The sequence below is a fragment of the Zingiber officinale genome, chromosome 2B (genome assembly GCF_018446385.1).
Source record: "Zingiber officinale cultivar Zhangliang chromosome 2B, Zo_v1.1, whole genome shotgun sequence".
NCBI classification, from domain to species: domain Eukaryota; kingdom Viridiplantae; phylum Streptophyta; class Magnoliopsida; order Zingiberales; family Zingiberaceae; genus Zingiber; species Zingiber officinale.
This window is the reverse complement of record NC_055989.1, coordinates 106,352,084-106,368,626: the sequence shown is the minus strand read 5'-3', so window position 1 is coordinate 106,368,626 and position 16,543 is coordinate 106,352,084. Positions and strand designations below refer to the sequence as shown.

Genomic DNA, 16,543 nt, shown 5'->3' with positions numbered 1-16,543 from the left:
TTGAAATGGACACCTTAGAGGAAGGTACCTTTTTACCATATAAAAGTTGACTAAATTTTTGTTTGCCCATTGAAATGTCTTTGGTATTTTTTAAACTTTAAATATATTTGGTAATTGTTTTGCGAACTTTATTTGATTTTTTTTTTAACCCCATAGGCATGGTAGACCGATAAGGTACAACATGGATTCTTAAAATGCTGGATTTGTTTGGCATTAAATTTAGTGGAAAATTTAGATTAAAAACCTTATGAGTTTATCTTCATGAACAGAGTATTGATTCGATGTTGGATGTTATAAGGTGACGAAGATGGCAAAGATTGAATATTGACGATTTGATATTGCACTTCTATTATTTGCTTTTGGAGATTGACATAAAACTTTTGTGGGTCGGATTAATCCGCATTAGTTGGATCGTAGTGAGGAGCTTTGCAAGTAAAGAAATTGTTGACATGTGCATGAAATGGAAAGTGACCTCTAGTTATGACCACAGCCGTTTGATTGAGCAAAGACACAATAATTTAAGTCAATGAAAACGATGACAGAAGGGAATAAATAATATTTAATTATAACGATTGGGATTTTTCTCCTTCCATTAATAACGACCTTTTTATTTTTTTCAAATATTCAAATTATGCATTTACTTTTCCAATGTCATAATTTTATCATTAGCTTAGTAATTTTATGGATATTTGAAAATTTAGATGGATAAGTTAATAAAGTGTCCTCGTATATTAAAATAAATATATTAAATTTATTTGTTTACACATCTAAAATTATCAGAAATAAATAATAGGACATATATATATATAGTTATTTATTTATTAAAGAAATCTGATTAAAAGGAGTTATAGTTAAAAATAAATTCAAATTTGACGTTTTTCATGAAACTCAAGGAATAGTAATTTTTAATCCCCGGATCATGATATCATAATAAGATATCTAAACTGTAGTAAATTTTTTTTTTAAAATGCAAGATGCAATCAAAGAAGATTAAATTTCTTGACTGATCGTCAAGTACTTTTTTTAATTTAACGTTAAAAAATTACTGTAAGACTAAACCAATCATCCAGCGATATAAAAAAACGAAGAGCAATTTTCATGATTTTTAAAGTGAGACGTGGTATTTTTTTTATATTAATTTAAGTATTTAACTTTTTAAATCAATTAACCTCGAAGATGATGAATCTTATCCAATAGCTATTGAGCGTCAGAGGGTGCTATTCTAACTTTTTATATTTATATGATTAAATAATTTCTACTATTTTAAAAAAGATAAAAATAATTATCGTAACCCTCTTTTAACACCCACCCACTCCCTCCCTCCAAAGCTCTAATTTCAAATTCCAAATGACATTTCCCGCCAAAATCAATTCAGCGCGCTTATTCGGACAAATTGTATATTTAATAGGACGTGTCTCCCGCCGTCTCCCCCATTCCGCCCCCTCATCCGCCTTTAAATCGTCTCCTCTTTCCCAATATCGAGGCTCGATTCGCCGCCAATGGCTTCTCCATCGCCTTCAGGAGAGATTCACGTAATCCTGGGCCCGATGTTCGCCGGGAAGACCACCGCCCTCCTCCGGAGGATCCAGGCCGAGAAGGACTGCGGAAGGTTTGTTCTTGGGATGCTTTCTTTGCTATAATTCGTTCAGATCTTGATCTTTTCCTTCTGCCCAGGCAGATCGGTGGCGGTGATTAAACCGAAGAGGGATACGCGGTACGGACTCGATTCGGTGGTGACGCATGATGGAGTCAGGATGCCATGCTTTTCTCTCTCGAAGCTTTCTTCTCTACGAGATAAAATAGGAGACGCAGCCTATCAAAAGGTATATCAAAATTGTGCTTTATTTTGTTTCATCCCTTGCAAATTGATACGCATGCAGACATCACCTGTAAACGATGCGTTGTTTATTTGAATGATTATCGTAATTGTTTAATTGTCTACAAGGTGATCTTCTGAAGATCAATTGGATACGATTCTTTTCATATTCTCCTTGCCAATGATATGATGTCAATATCTAATGGTTCTGATATGATAATAACTGAAACGAGGTGATGGAAATTAGGATGAATGGATGGCAGTACAAGGAGAACGGATATATACAAAGGATGAATTTTTATTGCTTTTTTTTTTTTTGCATCTTCAATTTTACTTGAATCAATGGAGAGCTGTTTTGAATTACTCCTTTTTTTACTTGGGATGGGAAGTAGTAGGATGAAAGTTTAAAGCAAGCTTAAATAATTTCTATACTATTTGGGTGATGTGGCTGTGAGAAATTTTATCGTTGGTCAATTTTCATGATAGATTCTTTAAATTAGGTATTTTTAGAGATGAATATGGCAATGCTGTTGTGACGTGTTTTTTGTTTGTGTTGGTTAGGATTTGATGAGTGTTGGGGATGAGTTTATACATTGCTATAATCATCTTTATGAGAATTCCAAGTCATTTTGACCTCCTGTGCTATAAACAACATGGCTATGGAAACCATGGGGCAGCTTGGTCTTCTTTTTGACATTGTTTGATATGAATGATGGTAAGAAATGGTATGCATTTTTGTTATGTTGATCCAACCTTAATTTGGATGCAGTGTTCATGACTCCCTCTGGGGTTGCAAGGCGGAGGGAGTGATAAGTGGTCATGTGACAACATTATTATTATTTTTTTCGGACACTTTGAATCTTGCAATTTTGTAAGAGATAGCTATAGGGATGGAGATCTTTGGAATTTGTTAGTTGGAATAGACTACTTGCATCTTCTCTATCATTTGTATGGAAGCCTTCAAAGGGTGTCTCCTTCAAAATGAGGACCAACTCTTAAGATTGGCAAGTCTCCTTTCACCACTATCCTAAGGGAAAGAATCCATAAGCAAATTGAATGAGTGACATTTTGTAACAGTAATCATGTGTTTTTTTAGCTTTTAAATTTGAGTAAAAAGGCAATTTGAGCAATTTTATCACTGAAATATTATCTTATCTATGTTCATTCTCCATAGTTGTTTGCTCACCTCACTTGCCACTTGCCTTATCAGTGTCATCATGATTTACCTTCTTTATGTTGGTCTTAAGATAGATTGGCAGGGGCGCTAGGGGTGTGCTTTTCGCCTTTTACCACCTCCATAGTTGTTTGCTCTCACATTTTTTAGAAATCATTTTCTTGAATATGCCATTCTTGTCTCTTTATTTTTGTAAATACTGCAACGGAAGAGAAGTTTGATGCATGGTTGCTTGTAATGCATCTAATACATTGTTTATAGAAAGAGTATCTTAAACTGGATTTTATTGTTCATGGACATGTTTGAAATGTCTGAATGAGCTTTATATTACAGTTCATAAACTCTCAATTTTTTTTCTGCTGACACTGCATCGTGATAGTTGAACGTAATAGGTATTGATGAAGCCCAATTCTTCAAAGATCTCTATGATTTCTGCTGCAATGCTGCTGATCTCGAGGGAAAAATTATTGTTGTTGCAGGCCTTGATGGTGACTACTTAAGGTGAGCTATCCCCTTTAGTTTGAAACAGTTTGTGTATGCTTTATACTATATTGCAGTCGAAACAAATCCAACTATGTGAATTTGCATCTATCTAATTATTCTGTGATCCTACCTCCACCTAACGAAGGTAAATAAACTACCTTGACAGGAAGAGATTTGGCTCTGTGCTTGATGTTGTGCCACTTGCTGATTCTGTCACTAAGCTTACAGCCCGTTGCGAGATTTGCAGTAGGCGTGCTTTCTTTACACTGAGGAAGACGAACGATACCCAGACGGAGCTTATTGCTGGGGCTGATGTATACATGCCCGTCTGCAGGCAACACTATGTGAATGGAAAAGCTACCAAGTCCATGTTAGCTCTCCAAGTTTCCTCCACTGCTCAAAGTCTGAAGTGATCATCCCTGTACTGCTCTGTGTGTGCCTTGATTTTTATCTTTGTTTCTTTTCCTATTCTATTTGATTCCTTGATCATGATATGGATGTATTGTTTTAAATCTTCACAGTATTCTTATTCATGTGTGCTTTTATGTAGTGTGAAAGGCATGTTATTTATGTTAAAGACAATATATAATGTGATTTCAAACAATGCAGTTCGTGTACAAGTGTTTTGTTTAAACAATATAGAAAGATGTGTCTCATTTATATGCTTTATTCACTCGTGCTTCCCAAACATATAACCAATTGAATTATGCCTTTAGAAGAATAAATAAGAGGATTAGAGTTTAAATTTCATAGTTGGGTTGTTCTTACCATGAAGAAATTTCTGATTTTTTTTTCTATAAAATAAGCAAAAAAAATCTCATAGTGATGAGACATCGAGGCAGGAATTTAGTAGGCAATTTAGCAAATTATTTTCTTTTTTTTCCCTGCAATAATTAAATATGGAGGAGAATGAGGAAGCGAAATCCTCTGGTTCCTCCAATCCAACGGAGGATAATTCTCCGGGGTTGAAGGGCGGCGGGGATCAAGACACGTCGACGGGCTTGCCCAGGAAGAGCAGCGACGTCGGGGGCGGCTGCTGCTGCCTCCCGCCCCCGCCGCCCAGCCGCTCGTAGCAGTCGATGGAGAAGAGAGAGAGCGCCAGGGAGAGGGACACGTGGCGGGCCGCTGCCGCCGGCCCCTGCCGTCGCCGGACTCCGGCGAGCCGGTCCAGCGCCGGTCCGATGCAGAGCCGGTACAGCCGGCGGTACCCACCGAGGGCGGCCACCACGGAGCGGGTCCCGCCGGCGGCGGCGGAGGCCCCGGCGGAGGCCACGTGCCGGTAGCAGACGACCTCCCACACTGCCTCCCGGCGGGCGAGTGCGTTCCAGAGGCGGCAGACGCACCCCGCCACGGCCAGCGAGCGCCCGTCGAGGCGGCCGAGTATCTCGGCCAGCAGGTCGGCGTTGTCGTTGATGGGGATGCGCCGCCACCCCGGCGAGCTTCTCTCTTCCTCCTCTTCTTCTTCTGGCCGTCGCATTATCTCCTTTCCTTTTCGATGGAGAAGTGAAACGGCGGGGCTTTATAAGTAGGAAAAGGAAAGAGTTAGTGATTAATTTTTTTTTAATGAGAAAAGTAAATTAGGAAGATGACCTTTTTTTATTATTTAATTAAATTAATAAAAATAAATTATCAACGGTCAACATTAAATTCTAATTGAATTGAAAATTTAGAAGTTTCTTTCTCTATTAAAATCTCTTTTGAAGTTTGTAACTTTGATTTGCAATAGAACCAACCATTTTGTAATTTAGAACAAGAAATGCGAAATTATTTATTTAATAATTAAATTTATGGGAATTGATTATTTTGGAAGGTATCTTTGGGGAGGAGGGAAGGTTCCGGATGGGGCCAACTAGGAAGGGCCAAAGAGCTTGGAGATGCGTAAAAGATAAGAAGTCCCCTTTGTGTTGGATTTTTAATTAATTATTTATTTATTTATTTTATAAAAAAAATCTCTTTTAATTGTAATTAAGAATCTTGAAAACTATACTTTAAGATTGATATCCCTACTAATTATTTTACCCTAGTGAGTTGATCACGCCTACGCGATCTCACGACATGTTATATGTTTTAAGACCTCAAATTAGGTCAACAGTTGATCGACAATCATGTTTGAGTTTCTTAACCTGTTTAATTTGAGCATCTCGAGCTCTCACATTTAAGCATCACTAGTTCTTCCATTTAAGTTTAGTAGGCTATAATATTTCTCAAGATAGATTAGCATATCACTTGTTTTAAAATCTCGGGCTAGATTAACTATCAGCTACTTTGACGAGTGTAATTTAAAAATGAGAGTTTAAAATTATAAAAAACTATTTTAAAATGTAATTTAAAAAGATGATGGAAAAAAGAGTCTCTTAAATGAAATAGAATGGGAATGTTTCATCGTTCTCTATGAAAAAAAATATTTTGATTTTTATTTAGTTACCCTTCTCATTAATTATATATATATATATATAAATTAATTTTTTATAAATAAAATTTTATTATAGTAGTTTATTGAGTTTTCAATCTTCACTCTTACATTGCATTATTATATGAATCTATCGCACTATTATCAAGTTTAATTTATGGGTTTAAGATACTACACTACGTGTATTCGTATACTATATTATACATATTAAATATAATATGTGCATGATTACTAATTTTAAATAAAAAGTGAGTCCCCAAACGCACAAATATAGTAAAATAATTGGTTGTGTAATTCATGGGCCTAAATAACAACTACAATTTAAACACAACATTTCTTATATTATTTAAATAACAAAAATAATATAGATGGCGCTTGATTTAAGAGTCTGAGAATGAGAAAATGAATTCATTTCTAAACTTTGTATTTAGTTGATGGGAATGAAATCAAGATTTTAGAATGAAATCTAAAAATGAGTATTGATGAAACTCATCTCTTCCTTTGAGTTTTAATAGGAATGGAAATGAAAATTAAGTTTTGGACAAAAATACCCTTAATATATTTATTTAATTTTTATTTCATTTCACTTTCTCTTTCCTTATTCTTTCTCATAATACTTTCTCTCTCTTAATTCTCTTATCATACTTTCTCTCTTCTCATTCTCTCTCGTCACACATTTTCTTCCATTTTCTCCATGTATTCTCTCCCATCACTCTCTTTCTTCTCATTTTCTCTCTCTTCATTCTTTTCTATCACACTTTCTCTCATTACACACTTGTCATTTTTCTCATCATATTTTTTCTCTCTCCTCAATCTCTCTTACCATACTCTCTCCTCAATTTCTCTCATCATACTTTTCCTCTCTTCATTTTCTCCCATTACACTCTCTCTCCTTATTTTCTCTCACCACACTTTTCTCATTTTCTCACATCACACTTTCTCTCTCTTCATTTTTTCCCATCATACTTTCTCTCTCAGCACACATTCTCTCTCATCATATTTTTTTCTCTCTATTCAACTAACCAAAAATTATTTTTAAGAATCATACTCAAGCTCATACTCATTCTCATTCTATATACTATGATACTCATTCTCATTCTGATTCCTATGAGTGAACAAAACGCAACTTTTTATTATCATGTATATTTTATTTTAAAAATACTCAAAATTACTTCAACTTATCAAAATTTGTTTATAAAAAAAAACTATTTTTATATTAAAATATTTTTATTGACTTATTCAAAATTAATAAAAAAAATATTCTAATTTAGTTATGAAATACTTTTTAAGCATTTATTATATCCTTATTAGTTTGTTTTAAGAAAAGAAAATGGAAAATCAACCTTATGCAGCTAGGTAGGACTTGACTGAACCGATTTAAAAACAAGCTTTTCAATAAAAATCGAATAAAATGATATCGATTAATTTAATTTTTGACTATTAAATTTTTTAATAACTATACTGATTAATTTAATTTAACTGAAAAATAAATTATAGATTAAAGAAGTGTTAAAAGAAAAAGGGTGCGTTAGGCGTGGCGTGGGTGACATGATGATGTTGGTTACGAAATCAAAAGTAAAGGGCGACCTAGCACATCATATCACCACATACACAGCCCCCCTACCTTACCTATCTATCTATCTATAATTAATGTCACTTTGCCCGCCCATGCCCCCTTCTGTTAGAGCGACGCGGCTTCCCCTGGCGACCGTGGAAACAGCTCAACCACCGACTCTTCCACGGCCCGCCTCCCTCTTTACTAGCAACGCTCCAAATTCTGCCGCTGCAAATCACAATTCATATCCATTCCATTAATTACTTATCCATAAAAACAAAACAAAACAAAACAAAACATTAGGTACATCATCTTCTCTTAATTTGAACTTAATGAAATTCATATTTTAATCCTCTTAATTATTTTCAAATATTCTTTTTTATTTTTCACTTTAAAACTATTTATTTTATATAAAAGAACACCGCCTTATATAAAATGATAATATTTTATATAAAACACTTTCAAAATGGGATACAAATGAATAATTTAGATAGATAATTATAAATACAATGCTATTTTAACTTTTTTTTAAAAAAAAAAGAAATATCTTTTAAAATATAAATAAATAAGGATGTTTTTCGTGCTCTCAATGAATAATTATAAATAATTAATAGAACAAACCACCCATAAAATAGATAATGACCATTAAGATAAATGGGTCTCTTCAATAAGATAATTTACGGGTAAAAATAAATTACCAGAACCCTTTTAAAAAAGATGTTACAATATTTAATAACTAGCTCGTAGTTACTATAATATATTTAGGGAGTTTAGGATTTAGATTTACCGTGACTTTGTTTTAATATAAAATTTAAATAATTTGACAAGTTGATAAATAATATTTTAATATAATAATGTTGAAAGATCCTAAATTCTAAAACTTAAACTTATCTAAACACATTATAATAATTACTGAATAACTTTTATAACTACTTTGTAGTTTTTATAAGTTATAGCAATTACTCAATAATTTCTACACGATTTAAATCCTAAACTCTAATTTTAAACTCACCCTAAATACATTTGAATAATTACTGAATGCTCTTTTAATTTTTTTGCCCATAACTCAATCAAAAAACAACAAATAAAAAAGGATTCCGAGACAACAACTGTTGACAGTATATGTATAATATATAGGGTGGATTATCTATGGATTAAACATTGCAATAGATAGGGAATGCGACACTCATCGGATTCCTATATAATCAAGCCACGTAATAGAATGCCTAGTCAACAAGGAAATGATGATAACTGATGATGCGAGATGTAAAGGAGGGCACATAATGTCTTGTAAAAAAATACAAACACATAAAAGTTTATATATAATTCAACCTATTCAAAATTATATAATAAATATACGATACATCATATTCGTGCTAAAAATAAGTAATTAAATGTCAAGAACAAAAAAAATATTAAGCTCTGTAGGATTCATTCACTACATCACTACACTAGAAGAGATTTTGCACTCAATTTTATCAATTACCAAATCGGTTGCGTATTCCCAACCGAGCCGATCGAACCGACTAGAAGCATATTGCCACTCGACTTGGTGAGATTTAGATTCGATTCCAACCACATAAGATGCAAGTTGCATATTTTTTTTGCCCCCTAATCAATAGCTTACCTCCTCCTTTTGTCCAGTTCATTGTGCAGCCTCTCTTGTCACCGTCCCTACACCTCTCTTTTCTTCGATGAAACAATGTCCTTCCTGTTGAAAACCAAACAAAACAAGTTCAGATCGCATATGACACGCTTTATTTCTCATTCAAATGATGCGAGCTTGAGCAGCTAAAGGAACCAAGAGACTACTGAACTTTGCTTCGTCTATTTGGTGTGACGCCATGAATGATTTTGTCCATACTCCTTCACTTCAGTTATGTTTTACGGACCCAAGAACATCTCTTTACTTGACCAAATTAAAGACATTCTTTTATGCAAGGGTGCCCCCTCATGATTCAGAGGAGTAAGGATGTTCACTTAGACATGTCTGGCTCAAGGTTTATAGAGGTCAGAATCGTTCACGTAGATGAGGAGAAATGGAGTGCCTCCAAAAGCAAACCCAACCCCCCTCTCGTGACAGTCTCCGTACCTCTGCAATCACTGGCAAAGTATTGATTAATATCACATGATAGGTCAACAATGCAGAAGCCCAAATGAAGTATACTGCAAAGAGTTAACCAAATGGGAGCACACCTCCCACAGTGAAATAAACAAATAACCAAATGGGTAGTTGCTGCATTAAATTGGTATTATTAATGCATCTCTCGTACATTCCAAAACAATGTAGCAAAAAATGATTATATTCATCTCGGATACTTATTATAGTCCAGATTATGTAAAGAGAGCTAAATTATTAGGTCAATTTATAGTTTTTCTGCGGGGTATGATCAAAGTGCAGAGTGCAGAACAATGGCATGGTCTTAACTAAATAATGAGTACAGGTAAAAGAACAAAAATAATAATAATAATAATCTCCTGCTTGTTACTAAACTTTTTGTCTTGGGTTTCTGGCCTTTTTTTTTCTCTCTTAAACAAACAAATTGCATGGGTGCAGATATCCATCTATTCTCGTTTGTGTTAAGTGTTGAATCCAGGTTCCAATCATAAATTGTTTTAGTGATTTTGTAAATGGCAAATTGTATTAAATTGTAAGGTTCTTATTAAAAAAAATCAAAAAAAAAGTCAAAAAAAATTTAACCTCATATTCAATTACATTCTAGGGAGAAAACCCCTAATATCATATATAACATGTTTTAGGAGATGTTGATGTCCTCTCGTAAATTAATTGTGTGAAACTATATACTTGACTATATCCTATTAATGCCTAAGTTACGAAATACAAATTGGTTGTTTGGCATCAAGTCTGTTCGTCTATACAGTTCAAACTGTTTTTGGTGTGAATTGAATCAAATCGTGCGAATTAAATTTGAAATCATGATTCTGATAACCATAGTGAAAACTAAGCAGCTAATAGTGCATATATATGCTTCCATGTGTATGAAGTATATAGTCACAGGTTAGAGCTTAATGACATCAGGAATGCCTCAAGTTTAGGACCAAGGCACCAGTGGAGAATTTAGCTCAACCAAGAGGACAAAATGCTTGAGTCACCATGGATTCACTAGCCAGACCCCATGTCACATGTTGATGGTGCGGATGTGGAAGCACGTGTTATAGAAGAAGGGGAAGGGGAAGGTTTAAAATAATTATGTTGTCTTTCCTTTTGGGCAAATGATATTATCCACCGACTCTATAATTACAAGGCCACCATCTTTTCCTCCGACGACACCTTAGTTTGTTTCATCATTTGAGCAAATTTATATTTTCTCTCTTCGTATCTTTCTTTCAAGTAAAATAAGAAAATTTATCATTGTCAAGTAAACAATGCAAAGAGAAGAACAAAGTTGAATTAAAACCATGTTTACTACTCTCTATGGTACTCTTAGAACCTTTCAAGTAAACAGAACCTAAAGCATCCAAAGACGAAAATAAGGCCGATAAGGTACCTTCGGAACAAATTTGGCACCCATGATGCTGGTCTACTTCCTGTCGTATGCAATTCATTCTGTCCAAAACCTGGTTGTCTCTGCTCAAAAGAAGACAACGCGATGAGCATTCATTGGGAGTGGTGTGCATTTATTGAGAAACCCCTGTCTTCTACTGGGTGAAAAACAAGTTAAGAAGTTAGGGACAAATTTTGAGGACGGAATTGTCTGACACTGTGCATTATAAGCAAGTAAATAACACAAGAAAGAAATATTATCCCTTTCAATTCTAGTGAATCCTGTGATCAATGGCACTGATGGAAGCCAGCAAAGACAACATGCCGCCAAATGATTCGCAGAATGAGGCACTGAGAAAGAGAATGGCCATGAGCAACAGCCGTAATATGATCAAAAGACAGACATGGCTCATACTTATAGCTGGCGTCTATTCAAGAACCGTATCAGGACAAGATATCAAAAATGTCGAAGAAGAAAGCCAAATGAACTTGACTTCAAGTGATAGCTAGCTTGAGCTCCAGGCCTAAATCTGCTGAATGCCAAGCAGCATCAGCTTGTCGATCATTTGGGCAGTAGATGATTGCAGTGGTGCATCCCCAGCACGCCTAATATTAACAACAAGCAACTGCACATGGCTTTTATGGACAAGAAAACACATTAGCAAGCTAGGTGCACAGATAAAGAGGTACATGAATTGAACATTTTGAACTGACGGAGTACTAGCGACAAAATCACCTCAAATCAACAGCAATCTGGTCTTCAGTTCCAATTTGTTCTCGTTCCTAATCAATCAGTGCACAAAGTTTACTGTTGTATGTACATCAAAACTGCCCTTCATATTTTCTGCTTAAGATGACAGATGCTTTATTTGGATGATCGTATGCCTATTTATGTAGAATAGTCTGTCAGTTCTAACAGAACAAAACGGCCATGAAATTTAAAAAACATGAAGCATTAAAGATGGACATGAGAAACCAAATGATGCAGCCATTCTGACATTGGAAAAAGAAAGGACCAGCATCAACAGGGGACGACCTAGCTTCTGTGTGCATCAAGAGAAACTTGTTGGGTTTGCTACAAGTCCCGACTAGTACCATTAGAAAAAGGTTTTGGAAACTGCAAAAGGGCCATGGAAACATTTTGCTTCAAGATCATTTTACAGCAATTTAGTGCTTCAATGACAAGCTAAAGAAAATTACTACAACTCAAGAGTTGAAGTATGCTACATTTCATTATATATCTATCAAAAGTCACATTAAATTGCAAGACAAACCAATGAAAATTACAAAAGAGTTGAGATTTCCAGGATGAATGAAAACTTAAAGGCACTGGCAGTTTCAAATACCATAAACTTGTCCAAAAGGGAACCATTGAAGTATACTACATCACACAATAAATCTAGCACCAATCCTATTCGAGAAAGCATACTAGTCACCAGATCATTGTACAATAGATGACACCTGTTGTCATAACTTTCTGGGCAACAGGTTCAATGAGATTCCATTACTAATTAGAGTAAACAATTAGTGTTTCTTGAGTGACAAAATATCTTCAGTTCCTTCACAATTTATAGAAAATGGAAGCTTGAAAATCTATTCAAATCAATGGACGTTTCTTGTCCCACTGCACCATTCTCCTGACTTTATCTGATGAAGTCCAATAACACTCTAGCTAAATAATTCTGATGTGAAATGAATCGGTGGTCGGCACCTTCTATGATCTGTAACTTATGGTTAATAATTAACTTATCAAATTCAAAAGCATCTTCATGTGGTACAACATCATCCTCTGAACCATGAACTGTCAAGACCCTACAATTTTTATCAATTGAAAGACATGCATCGTGCATGTCTGTGCTCAGACGATCAATCAAGCTTTCCCTGGTCACACAATAAATAAATCTTCCCGTCTTGTCCATAGCATCAATGAACTCATCCTTTTTTATTCTTTCCATAAAATCCTTTCCAAGCCGAGCCTCAATACCTTTTTTCAAGTCAAAACGACCAGAAATATTAACAACTCTATGAATATCATGAAATTTGGAAGCATATAGGAGGACCACATTTCCCCCCTTGCTATGCCCAACAATAGCATGCACTTCACGATTCTGCCCAGAGAAGAACTGAGTTACAGCCCGCAAGTCTTCTACCTCTTTCCAATAGTTACCATACTGAAATGTACCGTCACTCTCTCCATTCCCAGAAAAATCAAACCTAAATACACTGATGTTTTCAGATACTAGAGCATCAGCAAGGTTAAGAAGTGTTTTGCTTTCTTTCGAGGATCTAAAACCATGGCATAAAATTACAAGCTCTGAAGAACCAGCTTCTTGTATAACTCCCACAAGATTCTCTCCATTAGTGTTTCTTATCACTAACTTCTCTTGCAACACCGTGGAAGCTTCAATTTGAGAAGAAGGAAATTGTGTTATTGGCCCTTTCACGTTGTTCGATGATCCATCAATACAGATGAACTGCATTCAAGATGTGGAAGGTAAGTATAACTCAAAAGTAAGTAAATCTTATCCCTAGAACTCACTAGAAATATAATATACAAAAATCTTCACCCAAAAAAAACATGCATTAGCATTAGATAATATAAGTGCCCCAAATAATGCCCAAGGCAATTGGTACTTTGACTAGAACATATTTCTTTGCACAAAAAATGAGAGGAAAAAAAAAACAAAGTTACAGGAGTCTATTATAGCATCCTAGAAATTTTCATATTCTAGGGGATAGACCTGATATAATTTGGAAGCAAAACCAATATAGAAGAAGGGTTGTTTTCATCCTTGAATGATATAATATAATCAAGAATTATGAATAAAAACATTACTAGGATGTTAGTGGTTTGCCTTGTGGTGATAACTAATGATAACAATAACCACTGGTGGCTGTTAATTTTTTCTGGTTTTATGCTATAAAACCAAAGATTGATAGCATTAAAATTCAAAAATTGTAGTCAGCAAAACGTCTTAAGCATGGCCAAAGATGTGTGTTGGTTTCTAGCAGAAGCATATTATGAGTAAATAGAAAGTAAATTGCTCATCAGTCAAACCACTGTCTACCTGATACCAACATCATTGCCACAACTAGAAAAACTTAAGTCGGGGATGTGATAATGCGTTAGCAATTTTGAACACCAAGGATCAAGTACCATGGGCGAGGATAGCCAATGTTCTTAGCCATGAAAGAAGAAGATAAATAAGAGGAAGTTTGATCACATTATTGATGTAAAAAATACAACTACACACATACAATGTGCGTGTGTGTGTGTGTATATATATATATATATATATAAATTCCAACACCTCCAAGGTTATGCCAATGTTCATTTAACCACTCAACAACTCGACATGGGGTGAGATAGCAAGTATGGCTCCTTGCGTGACTATGAGATGAGACAATAGCCTGCCTTGAAACTTGAGGAGGCCCAATACATTCTACACTGACCTTGCACCTGATTCTCATGGTAATCAAGCGAGGGCATATTGACTACTGCACAACCATCCAACAAGGAATCAAAACTACCACATCTTAGAGACTCTGCATGATCATAAATGACGTAAAAATCCAATGTCCTGCATGTTAAGAGTTTGTTCAACTGAGCATAACATAAGAGGTTTCTTGTTGCCATTTTCCATATATAGGAAGCTAAGAAACATATTGCATGTGCAATATACATGAGAAACTTCAAAATAGGGGATACTCTACCAATCATAATCTGATGAAAATACACAAAATTTAAGTATGGCCAACTCTAAATACCATGCAAAGGATTTAATAAAAAATAAAAAATATTAAATTGATTGAAAAAACATAATTTTGGTAGTTGTCTTGGTGTCAAAAACCTATGGTAGATCTTTATATAATTCTTCCTACATATAACAGGTCTTTATGGTGTAAGATTGTATTTTGAGATCGAAAGGATCTAGCTTATCTATCTATGAATGACATTCTCGAATGCTATGTCGATGATCTCGTCATCAAAACAACATGCAGGTGTGACCACCTGCAGAATATCTTTAATCGAGTCAGGAAACATCAACTCTTTATGATAGATGCAAAGGTTAAGTGAAGAGCGAAAGACATGCTATATATCCGTTTGTTCAACTTAAATTATCCTTAAGGAAAATTGTGGTTAAAATTTAGGTATACACTTCTCACCCATAACATCATAACTTTGAGTTAGGGTTGTACTTCTATGCCCAAATTATAATTTTAAACTTTCAAAAGATATCAATTAGTATTGGACAGAAAATTCCAACATTACTTCATTCAAATGCATGAATAATCGTCTGAATTGCTGACTACTTGTTCTTCTCGTGCACTTAGTCACAGACAAACCAGACATGAAAAATCAAGAAGCAAAAATGAACTAAAGAAACAGAAGCATTAACATCTGACCTTATCGGCATTTGCTTCCACATCGAGAGGAGAAGGGGCACCAGAATCCTCTCCGACCTTAAAAATAAGAATATAAAGAGATCGGATGCCATATCAACCAGCTGAGCGCAGGGAAGGAGGGGAGGAAGGTCGAACTACCTCAGTTGTGCCCAGGGATTCAGCTAATCGGCGGGAGAGGGAAGCAGTGCGAGCGTTCATGGTGATCGGATGGATCGGGCGTCGGAACGATGAGGAGAAGAATTGGGCCTTGCCGGAGACGGAGGCGTGATTTGAGAGAGGAAGGGAGGACGCCGCGAATGTCAGAGGAGAAGCAGCGGCCATGGAGAACGTAGAGGAAACGGGTAGCGGGCGACGGGCAGGGATAGGGATCCCACCCGTTCCCCAAAACAAAATTGCGTTTAAGTCCATGAATTTATTATATTTACAAGACGGAACTATGATCCAGAAGATGTCGAGGGCAAATTCAAAATTTTCAGAAATTCTGTGTATTTTAACTAATGGCAATATAGACAAACAATTGAATGTGAAATTATCAAATTTGTTGAAAATTTCATTATTTTGCAAGAAAAAAACTAGTAGACTATTTTTATTATTTATTTATTTATTTATTTTTAGTTAGCACATGATAATTGATCCTGTCCGAAAGTCAATGAGATGGATGCTGGGGATGTGACGCTCCTGCTGACTTGGACTTTGCTCCTGCCTGCAACACAAGCAGCGTCAGTACCGAGTCAGGGAAGGAATCCCGGCGATGGCCCTCCGACACTCAAGTCAGTCTCTGGCGAAGCAAGGAGCAATAAAAACTATAGCGCAACTATAGAGATCGCGAGAAAAGCATACCTTCGCCGATACCTGGACCCCCCTTTATATAGAGCTCTTGTAGCGTGTGTGCACGCTTCTTAAAATAGGCATGCAATCCCAAGCTTTCTCTAAAGAGACATGTCAGTAAAGTGTTCCTAACACAGTACCTTAACGAGTCGAGCATATCTCCGAAATCATAGTGAAAGCTTTCGCCGTACGATCTTCTGCCTGACCATTCCGCCCGTCAGCGGCACCAACTCCCAAAAGGATGTTGAAGGATATCCTGTGGTGTCTGTTGTTCAGTCGAACGGGATGACCACTCGGCTGAGAGTTCCCTGCCTCAATGTTGTCCGTTGCTGGGTCGAGCAGGATGGCCGCTCGGCTTGAATCTC

General features: G+C 35.7%; 3 protein-coding genes across 3 annotated transcripts; 1 reads left to right on the top strand and 2 right to left on the bottom strand.

Moving 5' to 3' along the window:
• The first annotated feature begins 1,425 nt into the window (after window positions 1-1,425).
• Window positions 1,426-4,015, top strand: LOC122046679 (thymidine kinase). Its single transcript, XM_042607477.1, has 4 exons — window positions 1,426-1,609; window positions 1,679-1,823; window positions 3,370-3,491; window positions 3,640-4,015. The coding sequence occupies exons 1-4, from the start codon at window positions 1,500-1,502 to the stop codon at window positions 3,884-3,886; spliced, it is 624 nt and encodes a 207-aa protein (XP_042463411.1). The 5' UTR covers window positions 1,426-1,499; the 3' UTR covers window positions 3,887-4,015.
• Window positions 4,016-4,243: 228 nt separating this feature from the next.
• Window positions 4,244-4,981, bottom strand: LOC122046680 (F-box protein SNE-like). The gene has a single exon (XM_042607478.1). It carries the CDS (start codon window positions 4,948-4,950, stop codon window positions 4,456-4,458), a length of 495 nt encoding a protein of 164 aa, XP_042463412.1. The 5' UTR covers window positions 4,951-4,981; the 3' UTR covers window positions 4,244-4,455.
• A 7,348-nt stretch (window positions 4,982-12,329) lies between these two features.
• Window positions 12,330-15,716, bottom strand: LOC122046678. The gene is made up of 3 exons (XM_042607476.1): window positions 15,489-15,716; window positions 15,351-15,407; window positions 12,330-13,417 (listed from the first exon to the last, which is right to left on the bottom strand). Exons 1-3 carry the CDS (start codon window positions 15,669-15,671, stop codon window positions 12,587-12,589), a joined length of 1,071 nt encoding a protein of 356 aa, XP_042463410.1. The 5' UTR covers window positions 15,672-15,716; the 3' UTR covers window positions 12,330-12,586.
• Window positions 15,717-16,543: the final 827 nt, after the last annotated feature.

What these genes read in the sequence shown, in the direction of transcription:
- LOC122046679 (XM_042607477.1), top strand. Translation starts at nt 1,500, where the DNA reads ATGGCTTCTCCATCGCCTTCAGGAGAGATTCACGTAATCCTGGGCCCG. An exon ending in GCCGAGAAGGACTGCGGAAG is followed by an intron (nt 1,610 to 1,678) that starts GTTTGTTCTTGG and finishes CTGCCCAGGCAG; the next exon opens with ATCGGTGGCGGTGATTAAAC. An exon ending in GAGACGCAGCCTATCAAAAG is followed by an intron (nt 1,824 to 3,369) that starts GTATATCAAAAT and finishes GCATCGTGATAG; the next exon opens with TTGAACGTAATAGGTATTGA.
- LOC122046680 (XM_042607478.1), bottom strand. Translation starts at nt 4,950, where the DNA reads ATGCGACGGCCAGAAGAAGAAGAGGAGGAAGAGAGAAGCTCGCCGGGG.
- LOC122046678 (XM_042607476.1), bottom strand. Translation starts at nt 15,671, where the DNA reads ATGGCCGCTGCTTCTCCTCTGACATTCGCGGCGTCCTCCCTTCCTCTC. An exon ending in AATCCCTGGGCACAACTGAG is followed by an intron (nt 15,408 to 15,488) that starts GTAGTTCGACCT and finishes CTTATTTTTAAG; the next exon opens with GTCGGAGAGGATTCTGGTGC. An exon ending in TGGAAGCAAATGCCGATAAG is followed by an intron (nt 13,418 to 15,350) that starts GTCAGATGTTAA and finishes TCTTGAATGCAG; the next exon opens with TTCATCTGTATTGATGGATC.